The sequence below is a fragment of the Bombina bombina genome, chromosome 4 (assembly GCF_027579735.1).
Source record: "Bombina bombina isolate aBomBom1 chromosome 4, aBomBom1.pri, whole genome shotgun sequence".
Taxonomy (NCBI): Eukaryota; Metazoa; Chordata; class Amphibia; order Anura; family Bombinatoridae; genus Bombina; species Bombina bombina.
Genome location: NC_069502.1, coordinates 914728646 through 914741461, shown reverse-complemented (window position 1 = coordinate 914741461; position 12816 = coordinate 914728646). Strand labels below are relative to the sequence as shown.

The 12816-nt window shown below is 38.7% G+C and overlaps 1 protein-coding gene across 7 annotated transcripts in view; it reads right to left on the bottom strand.

The window, feature by feature from the left end:
* BIRC6 (baculoviral IAP repeat containing 6) overlaps positions 1-12816 on the bottom strand; it is an 854588-nt gene that overhangs the window by 607702 nt on the left and 234070 nt on the right. For all 7 annotated transcript variants that reach the window (XM_053711846.1, XM_053711848.1, XM_053711852.1 and 4 more), the window contains exons 19-21: positions 12330-12461; positions 4334-4431; positions 4031-4178 (exon numbers count right to left, since the gene is read on the bottom strand). In XM_053711846.1, the coding sequence (XP_053567821.1) occupies positions 4031-4178; positions 4334-4431; positions 12330-12461 (378 nt within the window). The remainder of the gene's footprint in view (positions 1-4030; positions 4179-4333; positions 4432-12329; positions 12462-12816) is intronic.

The window sequence follows — 12816 nt, the reverse complement described above, 5'->3', positions numbered from 1 at the left end:
CTTCCCAATTTTCCACTCCTGGGATGTGGATAGCAGACAGGTGGCAGGAGTGAGACTCCGCCCATAGAATGATTTTGGTCACTTCTTCCATCGCTAGGGAACTCCTTGTTCCCCCCTGATGGTTGATGTATGAACTTGGCCCTCGCTAGCTGAGGCCAAGCTTTGAGAGCATTGAATATCGCTCTCAGTTCCAGAATATTTATCGGTAGAAGAGATTCTACCCGAGACCAAAGACCCTGAGCTTTCAGGGATCCCCAGACCGCGCCCCAGCCCATCAGACTGGCGTCGGTCGTGACAATGACCCACTCTGGTCTGCGGAAGGTCATCCCTTGTGACAGGTTGTCCAGGGACAGCCACCAACGGAATGAGTCTCTGGTCCTCTGATTTGCTTGTATCTTCGGAGACAAGTCTGAATAGTCCCCATTCCACTGACTGAGCATGAACAGTTGTAATGGTCTTAGATGAATGCGCACAAAAGGAACTATGTCCATTGCCGCTACCATCAAACCTATCACTTCCATGCACTGCGCTATGGAAGGAAGAGGAACGGAATGAAGTATCCGACAAGAGTCTAGAAGTTTTGTTTTTCTGGCTTCTGTCAGAAAAATCCTCATTTCTAAGGAGTCTATTATAGTTCCCAAGAAGGGAACCCTCGTTGACGGAGATAGAGAACTCTTTTCCACGTTCACTTTCCATCCGTGAGATCTGAGAAAGGCCAGGACAATGTCCGTGTGAGCCTTTACTTGAGGAAGGGACGACGCTCGAATCAGAATGACGTCCAAGTAAGGTACTACAGCAATGCCCCTTGGTCTTAGCACCGCCAGAAGGGACCCTAGTACCTATGAGAAAATCCTAGGAGCAGTGGCTAATCCGAAAGAAAATGCCACGAACTGGAAATGCTTGTCCAGGAATGCAAACCTTAGGAACCGATGATGTTCCTTGTGGATAGGAATATGTAGATACGCATCCTTGAAATCCACCTTGGTCATGAATTGACCTTCCTGGATGGAAGGAAGAAGTGTTCGAATGGTTTCCATCTTGAACGATGGAACCTTGAGAAACTTGTTCAAGATCTTGAGATCTAAGATTGGTCTGAACGTTCCCTCTTTTTTGGGAACTATGAACAGATTGGAGTAGAACCCCATCCCTTGTTCTCCTAATGGAACAGGATGAATCACTCCCATTTTTAGCAGGACTTCTACCCAATGTAAGAATGCCTGTCTTCTTATGTGGTCTGAAGACAACTGAGACCTGTGGAACCTCCCCCTTGGAGGAAGCCCCTTGAACTCCAGAGAATAACCTTGGGAGACTATTTCTAGCGCCCAAGGATCCAGAACATCTCTTTCCCAAGCCTGAGCGAAGAGAGAGAGTCTGCCCCCCACCAGATCCGGTCCCGGATCGGGGGCCCGCATTTCATGCTGTCTTGGTAGCAGTGGCAGGTTTCCTGGCCTGCTTTCCTTTGCTCCAGCCTTGCATAGGTCTCCAGGCTGGATTGGCTTGAGAAGTATTACCTTCCTGCTTAGAGGACGTAGCCCTTGGGGCTGATCCGTTTCTGCGAAAGGGACGAAACTTAGGTTTATTTTTGGTCTTGAAAAGACCTATCCTGAGGAAGGGCGTGGCCCTTGCCCCCAGTGATATCAGAGATAATCTCTTTCAAGTCAGGGCCAAAGAGTGTTTTCCCCTTGAAAGGAATGTCAAGCAATTTGTTCTTGGAAGACGCATCCGCTGCCCAAGATTTTAACCAAAGCGCTCTGCGCCACAATAGCAAACCCAGAACTTTTTTCGCCGTTAACCTAGCCAATTGCAAGGTGGCGTCTAGGGTGAAAGAATTAGCCAATTTAAGAGCACGAATTCTGTCCATAATCTCCTCATAAGAAGAAGAATTACTAATAATCGCCTTTCCTAGCTCATCAAACTAGAAACACGCGGCTGCAGTGACAGGGACAATGCATGCAATTGGTTGTAGAAGGGAACCTTGCTGAACAAACATCTTTAGCAGACCTTCTAATTTTTTATCCATAGGATCTTGGAAAGCACAACTATCTTCTATGGGTATAGTGGCGCGCTTGTGTAAACACTAAAAAACTCTAAGCCATCTCCGTGGAGATGTTGCCTGTACAACGGCAAAGAGAATGACTGGGGTAGGCGGAGCCTAGGAGGGATCATGTGACCAGCTTTGCTGGGCTCTTTGCCATTTCCTGTTGGGGAAGAGAATATCCCACAAGTAAGGATGACGCCGTGGACCGGACACACCTATGTTGGAGAAAAATTGATTTATTCATATGCATTATCCCAAATATGAAACTGACTGTCTGAAATAAGGAACGTTAAACATTCTGAGTCAAGGCAAATAAATGTTTGAATACATATATTTAGAACTTTATATAAAAGTGCCCAACAATAGCTTAGAGTGTCACAGAAAATAAGACTTACTTACCCCAGGACACTCATCTACATGTAGTAGAAAGCCAAACCAGTACTGAAACGAGAATCAGTAGAGGTAATGGTATATATAAGAGTATATTGTCGATCTGAAAAGGGAGGTAAGAGATGAATCTCTACAACCGATAACAGAGAACCTATGAAATAGACCCCGTAGAAGGAGATCATTGAATTCAAATAGGCAATACCTCTCCTCACATCCCTCTGACATTCACTGCACGCTGAGAAGAAAACCGGGCTCCAACCTGCTGCGGAGCGCATATCAACGTAGAATCTAGCACAAACTTACTTCACCACCTCCATAGGAGGCAAAGTTTGTAAAACTGATTTGTGGGTGTGGTGAGGGGTGTATTTATAGGCATTTTGAGGTTTGGGAAACTTTGCCCCTCCTGGTAGGAATGTATATCCCATACGTCACTAGCTCATGGACTCTTGCTAATTACATGAAAGAAATTGTATTTTTGGGTACACTGTCCCTTTAAGGACAGGAGTTAAGGGACCCTACAAAAGAACAATTGTGTTCAACCTTTCTGATCCATAGAATTTCATTATTAAAATGGATGACTTCCGACAGACTATTTTCAACAAGAGTGGTATATATGCTCAAAATACTACATAATCTTTTCACTTTAAAGGGACGCTAAGATCAGTTTTAAATAAAGCGCACAGTAATGAAAGTGATATGTTCTGAAATCCATCTCTCTGCCAAAAGAACTCCACTTTCAACACACCACTTTCGCCTCCCACTTTAAACACTGTTAAAGCAAAAATAAATTGTTGAGAACCACTGGACTTAACCATCCTGTCCTATTAAAACAACAAAACCCCAAATTCTTCTATCATGATTCAGATAGAGCATACAATTTTAAACAACTTTCCAATTTACTACTTTTACAAAATGTTTCCTTTGTTGAAAAGCAGGAAGATGAGCTCAGAAGCGTACATATGTCTGCAGCACTATATGGCAGTAAACTTGCAACAATGTTATACATTGAAGAGCAGTAGATGGCAGCCCTTTTTCCTGCCACATAGTGCTCTAAGATCTCTCTTCAACAGACGAACATAAGAACAAAGCAAAATATGCAATACAAGTAACTCGGAATCTTGTTTTAAAATTGTATGAACTGTGTAATTCATGAAAAAAAAAATAGTTATGTCCTTTAAAGTTATCTCTATCAATAAAATCTTACTGGTGAGTTCACGTACAATAGTTGAGAATCAAATAATATACCTCTAAGTTAAATGTGAATTCTTGCACATGCTCAGTAGGAGATGGTGACTCAAAAAGCGTGGAAGTAAATTGAAAAGTTGTTTAAAATTGCATTCTCTATCTGAATAATGAAAGTTTAATTTTGATTTGAGTGTCTCTTTACGCAACTAAATTGTGGTCCAAGAAGTAGCCTTTACTAGTGATTCCTTCTCCACTCCTTTTCAATATAGAAATTGCACCGGGAACATGCTGGCCAGCACATGCTACTTCTATCAACATGAGTCACTATTTAGTTGGCTAAACTAGTTTATAAGGTGCATGATGAAAAAAAAAAAGTGATTTTTCATTTATTTTTTTATAAATTAAATTATTTGTTACCTAGTTTGTAATAAAGCCTCCATTGGAGTAAGTCGGTCCTGTAACTGTCTTGAAACAGCAGTGAGCAATGATGCACAAGCTGTACTGCATCCTGCCAGGTCTTCATCTTTGACATAATTTAACAAAACAAAATACCAATAGACAGATCCTGCAAATAAAAAAAATAAAAAAGGAAAACGGAGCATTACTACTGCCATCTTTGCTAAGTGTATAAACCATTACCAGCCAAAAACAGGTGAAGAAAAACAGCCTTGTTACATCCCTACTCATCTTGTAAAGCTTGTACAATTAGAACATTAATACCTCCAGTAGCTGCCGAAGGCAAGTACGTCAGGTTCTCCAGCAAGGCTTTCAGTAGGACAGATCCAAAGCCTTGTTGAGATGGATCACATTTTCCATTGCTAATAAGAGAGAAAGTGCTTTAAATTATTACATAAAATAACTGTTAATCAAACTTTGAATTACAATTCCTTGTTAAAAAAAAAAATTAGACCATTTTTATAGTTCTACACAAAAAAATATTCATAAAGTACTTTTCTGCGTTTGTAATGAAATGGATGACTGAAGTTATATAAGAATGGTAAAAAAAAAGGGCCAGCATGATATAATGTAAAGGAAACTTAAAGGTATATGGATGTCAAAAATAAGTTTCCTGATTCAGATAGTGTTCGTTTCTTTGGTGTTTTTAATCATTTACGTTTTAAATAACAAAAAACAAAAAAACATAATTTATGTAAGAACTTACCTGATAAATTCATTTCTTTCATATTAGCAAGAGTCCATGAGCTAGTGATGTATGGGATATACATTCCTACCAGGAGGGGCAAAGTTTCCCAAACCTTAAAATGCCTATAAATACACCCCTCACCACACCCACAATTCAGTTTAACGAATAGCCAAGAAGTGGGGTGATAAGAAAAAAGTGCGAAAGCATATAAAATAAGGAATTGGAATAATTGTGCTTTATACAAAAAAATCAAAACCACCACAAAAAAGGGCGGGCCTCATGGACTCTTGCTAATATGAAAGAAATGAATTTATCAGGTAAGTTCTTACATAAATTATGTTTTCTTTCATGTAATTAGCAAGAGTCCATGAGCTAGTGACGTATGGGATAATGATTACCCAAGATGTGGATCTTTCCACGCAAGAGTCACTAGAGAGGGAGGGATAAAATAAAGACAGCCAATTCCTGCTGAAAATAATCCACACCCAGAATAAAATTTTAATGAAAAAACATAAGCAGAAGATTCAAACTGAAAACACTGCCTGAAGTACGTTTCTACCAAAAACTGCTTCAAAAGAAGAAAACACAACAAAATGGTAGAATTTAGTAAAATTATGCAAAGAGGACCAAGTTGCTGCTTTGCAAATCTGATCAACCGAAGCTTCATTCCTAAACGCCCAGGAAGTAGAAACTGACCTAGTAGAATGAGCTGTAATCCTTTGAGGCGGAGTGTTACCCGACTCAACATAGGCATGATGAAATAAAGATTTCAACCAAGATGCCAAAGAAATGGCAGAAGATTTCTGGCCTTTTCTAGAACCGGAAAAGATGACAAATAGACTAGAAGTCTTTCGGAAAGACTTAGTAGCTTCAACATAATATTACAAAGCTCTAACAGCATCCAAAGAATGCAATGATTTCTCCTTAGAATTCATAGGATCAGGACATAATGAAGGAACCACAATTTCTCTACTAATGTTGTTAGAATTCACAACCTTAGGTAAAAAATTCAAAAGAAGTTCGCAGCACCGCCTTATCCTGATGCAAAATCAGAAAAGGAGACTCACAAAAAAAGAGTAGATAATTCAGAGACTCTTCTGGCAGAAGAGATGGCCAAAAGAAACAAAACTTTCCAAGAAAGTAATATAATGACCAAAGAATGCATGGGTTCAAAAGGAAGAGCTTGAAGAGCCCCCAGAACCAAATTCAAACTCCAAGGAGGAGAAATTGACTTAATGACAGGTTTTATACGAACCAAAGGTTGTACAAAACAATAAATATCAGGAAGATTAGCAAACCTTCTGTGAAAAAGAACAGAAAGAGCAGAGATTTGTCTTTCAAGGAACTTTCGGACAAACCTTTATCTAAACCATCCTGAAGAAACTGTAAAATTCTCGGTATTCAAAAAGAATGCCAAGAAAAAAGATGAGAAAGACACTAAGAAATATAAGTCTTCCAGACTCTATAATATATCTCTCTAGATACAGATTTACGAGCCTGTCACATAGTATCAATCACAGAGTCAGAGAAACCTCTTTGACCAAGAATCAAGCGTTCAAACTCCATACCTTAAAATTAAGGTTTTGAGACAGAAAGACTGGTCTTAACGGAAGAATCCACGGTTGGCAAGAGGCCATCCGGACAAGATCCGCATACCAAAACCTGTGAGGCCATGCTGGAGCTACCAGCAGAACAAACGAGCATTCCTTTAGAATATTGGAGAATACCCTTGGAAGAAGAACTAGAGGCGGAAAGATATAGGCAGGATGACACTTGTAAGGAAGAAATAATGCATCCACTGCCTCCGCCCGAGGATCCCGGGATCCGGACAGATACCAGGGAAGTTTCTTGTTTAGATGAGAAGCCATCAGATCTATTTCTGGGAGTTCCCACATTTGAACAATCTGAGGAAATACCTCTGGGTGAAGAGACCATTCGCCCAGGTGCAACGTTTGGCGACTGAGATAATCCGCTTTCCAATTGTCCATACCTGGGATATGAACCGCAGAGATTAGACAGGAGCTGGATTCCGCCCAAACCAAAATTCGAGATACTTCTTTCATAACCAGAGGACTGTGAGTCCCTCCTTGATGATTGATGTATGCCACAGTTGTGACATTGTCTATCTGAAAACAAATGAACAACTCTCTCTTCAGAAGAGGCCAAGACTGAAAAGCTCTGAAAATTGCAAGGAGTTCCAAAATACTGATCGGAAATCTCACCTCCTGAGATTCCCAAACCCCTTGTGCCGTCAGATACCCCCACACAGCTCCCCAACCTGTAAGACTTGCATCTGTTGAGATTATAGTCCAGGTCGGAAGAACAAGAAGCCCCCTGAACTAAACGATGGTGATCTGTCCACCATGTCAGAGAGTGTTGTATAATCGGTTTAAAGATATTAATTGAGATATCTTTGAGTAATCCCTGCACCATTGGTTCAGCATACAGAGCTGAAGAGGTCGCATGTGAAAACGAGCAAAGGAGATCGCATCTGATGCGGCAGTCCTAAGACCTAAAATTTCCATGCATAAGGCTACCAAAGGGAATGATTGTGACTGAAGGTTTTGACAAGCTGATATCAATGTTAAACTTCTCTTGTCTGACAAGGACAGAGTCATAGACACTGAATCTATCTAGAAACCTAAAAAGGTTACCCTTGTCTGAGGAATCAATTAACTGATTAGTAAATTGAACCTCCAACCATGAACTTGAAGAAACAACACAAGTCGATACGTATGAGATTCTTCGAAAATGAGAAGACTGAGCAAATACCAAGATATCGTCCAAATAAGGAAATACCAAAACCCTGTTCTCTGATTACAGAAAGAAGGGCACCGAGAACCTTTGAAAAAAATTCTTGGAACTGAGGCTAGGCCAAACGGTAGAGCCAAAAAAACTGGTAATGCTTGTCTAAAAAGAGAATCTCAGACACTAAAAGTGATCTGGATGAATCGGAATATGCAGATACACATCCTGTAAATCTATTGTAGACATATAATGCCCTTGCTCTTGAATGTTGGTATCCTTACATAACGATTCAATATTGATAGATCCGGAACTGGTCTGAAGGAATTGACCTTCTTGGTACAATGAAGAGATAAAATAAAACCCCAGCCCCTGTTCCAGAACTGGAACTGGCATAATTACTCCAACCAACTCTAGATCTGAAACACATTTCAGAAATGCTGAGCCTTTGCTGTGTTAACTGGGAAACGGGAAAGAAAAAAATCTCTTAGCAGGAGGCCTTAACTGAAGCCAATTCTGTACCTTTCTGAAACAATGTTCTGAAACCAGAGATTGAGAGCGGAATTGATCCAAATTTCTTTGAAGAAAACGTAATCTGCCCCATACCAGCTGAGCTGGAATAAGGGCCGCACCTTCATGGGTACTTAGGAGCTGGCTATAGATTTCTATAAGGCTTGGATATATTCCAAACTGGAAATAGTTTCCAAACTGATACCGCTCCTGAGGATGAAGGATCAGGCTTTTGTTCCTTGTTGTGAGGAAAGGAACAAAAAAGATTATTAGACCTAAATTTACCTTAGATTTTTTATCCTTTGGTAAAAAAGTTCCCTTCCTTCCAGAAACAATTGAAATAATAATGTAATACCCTGGAAAGAAAGGGAAAGCAAAGTTGACTTAGAAGACATATCAGCATTCCAAGTTTAATCCATAAAGCTTTTCTAGCTAAAATAGCTAGAGACATATACCTGACATCAACTCTAATGATATCAAAAGATGGTATCACCAATAAAATTATTAGCATGTTATAGAATAATAATAATGCTATAAAATTATGATCTGTTACTTGTTGCGCTAAAGCTTCTAACCAAAAAGTTGAAGCTGCAGCAACATCCGCTAAAAATATAGCAGGTCTAAGAAGATTACCTGAACATAAGTAAGCTTTTCTTAGAAAGGATTCAATTTCCCTTAAATAAAGTACTATCTGCCGTAGGAATAGTAGTACATTTAGCAGGAGTAGAGACAGCCCCATAACCTTAGGGATTTTGTCCCAAAAAAACTCTAATCTGTCAGATGGCACAGGATATAATTGCTTAAACGTTTAGAAGGAGTAAAAGAATTACCCAAATTATTCCATTCCCTGGAAATTACTTCAGAAATAGCATCAGGGAGATTAAACACTTCTGGAATAACTACAGGAGATTTAAAAACCTTATTTAAACGTTTAGATTTAGTATCAAGAGGACCAGAATCCTCTATTTCTAATGCAATTAATACTTCTTTAAATAAAGAACGAATAAATTCCATCTTGAACAAATACAAAGATTTATCAGTATCAGAATGATGATGTTCATTTAAAAATTCATCTGAAAAAAGAGAAGTTTTAAAAGACTTTTATGTAAACTAGAAGGAGAAATAACAGACATAGCCTTCTTAATGGATTTAAAAAAATAAAATCTCTTATGTTTATCAGGAACACTCTGAAAATTAGATGTTGACGGAACAGCAACAGGTAATGTAACAGTACTAAAGGAAATTTTATCTGCATTAATAAGTTTGTCATGACATGCAATACAAACAACAGCTGGAGAAACAGATACCAAAAATTATAGCAGATACACTTAGCTTGGTAGCTCCAGCACTAGACAGCGATTTTCCTGTAGTATCTTCTGACTCAGATGCAACGTGAGACATCTTGCAATATGTAAGACAAAAAAAACATATAAAGCAAAATTGATCAAATTCCTTAAATGACAGTTTCAGGAATGGGAAAAAATACCAAAGAACAAGCTTCTAGCAACCAGAAGCAATGAAAAAAATGAGACTAAAATAATGTGGAGACAAAAGAGACGCCCATATTTTTTAGCGCCAAATCAGACGCCCACATTATTTGGCGCCTAAAATGCTTTTGGCGCCAAAAATGACGCCACATCCGGAACGCCGACATTTTTGGCGCAAAATAACGTCAAAAAATGACGCAACTTCCGGCGACACGTATGACGCCGGAAACGGAAAAGAATTTTTGCGCCAAAAAAGTCCGCGCCAAGAATGACGCAATAAAATGAAGCATTTTCAGCCCCCGCGAGCCTAACAGACCACAGGGAAAAAAGAGCCAAATTTTTGAAGGTAAGAAAAAATGATTAATTCAAATGCATTATCCCAAATATGAAACTGACTGTCTGAAAAATAAGGAAAGTTGAACATTCTGAGTCAAGGCAAATAAATGTTTGAATACATATATTTAGAACTTTATAAACAAAGTGCCCAACCATAGCTTAGAGTGTCACAGAAAATAAGATTTACTTACCCCAGGACACTCATCTACATGTTTGTAGAAAGCCAAACCAGTACTGAAACGAGAATCAGCAGAGGTAATGGTATATATAAGAGTATATCGTCGATCTGAAAAGGGAGGTAAGAGATGAATCTCTACGACCGATAACAGAGAACCTATGAAATAGACCCCGTAGAAGGAGATCACTGCATTCAAATAGGCAATACTCTCCTCACATCCCTCTGACATTCACTGCACGCTGAGAGGAAAACCGGGCTCCAACTTGCTGCGGAGCGCATATCAACGTAGAATCTAGCACAAACTTACTTCACCACCTCCATCGGAGGCAAAGTTTGTAAAAACTGAATTGTGGGTGTGGTGAGGGGTGTATTTATAGGCATTTTAAGGTTTGGGAAACTTTGCCCCTCCTGGTAGGAATGTATATCCCATACGTCACTAGCTCATGGACTCTTGCTAATTACATGAAAGAAATACCTGTGCTAAGTCATTTCAGCGAGTGATCCACAAATTATATATTTTTTTTTTTCTTAATTAACATTGAAAATAGCCTGGTGACCACTTTTGATACCCTAATCTCCTTACTAAATTGTTATCAATGTTATTTAAAGTTGCATGAGGGGTCAATATTGGCTTTTGGGAGTTGTAATAAAAACTAGGAGGGGCCCATTGTGTCAGAGTAGAAATAAAAGCACTTTTGTTGCCAGGTGATCACTTGAGTATACAGAAAAAAATATTGTATCATGTATTTTTGTAATGGGACAATAAAATACACTTTAATGTGGCTCTAAAAACTTTTTTGTTTATTATACTGTATATCCATAAAGCTATAATTAAGTATAAAATCTTATGTATTAATTTTCTTTTTATTAGATTTTTATTATTATTATGGGAGCTTGCACTTTCAACACACCCAACATTTGAAAGAGCAGGTGGGTCTTAATCATCTTTAGCTGGTAAGGGAGCTGAGATCAAGCAGTTTGAATAACCTTCCCATTCAGCTCCCTTACCAACTATAGTTGCACAGACCCTTTGTGACATTCCCATCAGACAACCAATGATCCCGGCATGTAGTGCGGGGGATTGCCGAAAACAGCTTCTGACCAGTGTTCCTCTTGCATGATGAGGATGCCTCATGCGCATACAGGCCATGTGCATCAATCTAGTTTTGTACTGTCACTGAGAATGTTATGGTTGGTTCATTGGTAAATAATCCTAATAAACTTCTAACACCATTAATTATAAAAATATTGTTAAAAGTACATTAAGTCAAAATCAAAGTTTGCAAGATTACATTTCAATTCTAAATAGAAGCATTATGATTAGCAAAATGCTGAACATGCCCCATTCACCTGCTTTTACACACCGTGGGGCATATTTATGATTGTGCGAGCGGACATGATCCGAAATAGCGGATCATGTCCCCTGCACATCGATAAATGCCAACAGCATACGCTCTATGCATTTATCATTGCACCAGCAGTTCTTGTGAACTGCTGGTGCAATGCCGGCCCACTGCAGATTCGCGGACGCTAGCAGGAGGTGATCAATCAACATGATCGTATTCGATCGGGTTGATTTCTGTCTGCGGCCTCAGAGCAGGCAGGTTATGAAGGCTCCCCGGAAACACGGGGCATCTAGCTCTGTACGGAGCTTGATAAATATGCCCCCATGTCTGGCTTCGTGAGAGTTAAAGGGACATTATACACTCAATTTTTCTTTGCATAAATGTTTTGTAGATGATCCATTTATATAGCCCAATCACAATCGAATATGAATATATATATATATATATATATATATATATATATATATATATATATATATATACACATACACAGACGCGATCAACAGCTAGAACCTAGGTTCTCTGCTGCTCCTGATCCTGCCTAGAGAAACTTTTCAGCAAAGGATAACAAGAGAAGGAAGCAAATTAAATAATAGAAGTAAATTGGATTTTTTTTTTAAATTGTGTTCTCTATCTAAATCAAGAAATAAAAAAAAATTGGGTTTCATGTCCCTTTAAGGATCAGAGCAAACGTTGAATGGCAAGCAATAATAATGGTGTTAAATTGTTTTTCAGGTTAAATGTAAATATATTTAGTCAGGAATATTGCAAAGCAAAATCTTAATTATAAAAAAAAAAAAAAAAAATTCTTTGCTAGGTGTCATTTGTCTACAAACAAGTAGAACATTGCTGGGATCATTTATCATATTAACATAACACATTAACACATGAAATGTAATCAGACCTGGATGATAACAACAACAAACGAATAACAAACATGCATTTAAGAAAGATGCAAAAGTCTACTAACCTTATACAGAGTGCCAAAAACCTAGCACATTTATGGGCTATACTTCTTCCAGCCTCAAAGAAACATGTACGTACAATATCGGATAGACACTTTCTAGTTTTTGAAAGCAAGCTTTCTTTTCCTTCTCGCAAGCTACAAAAAAAAAAAAAAAATTAAAATTTATAACTAACACTATGTAATTCTTGATTTTCCAAGCACATCACACATACAATTAGATCATTTACTACTTAGCAGGAATTGTTGGAAAATGTTCCGCTAATAAACAAACTTTATGCTTATATGATAAATTCTTTTCTTTCAGGATGATGAGAGTCCACATCACCATGACGTGTGGAATTGAATTAATACCACTAGGAGGAGGTAGTAAACTACAACAATATAGTTTCATCTCTCCCACTTCCCCTCTCTAGTCAGTTTAACGTATAGTCAAAAGAGAATGAGAAACACATAGGAAATATAAAGAAGGGTCTATTAGAGGTGCAAATAG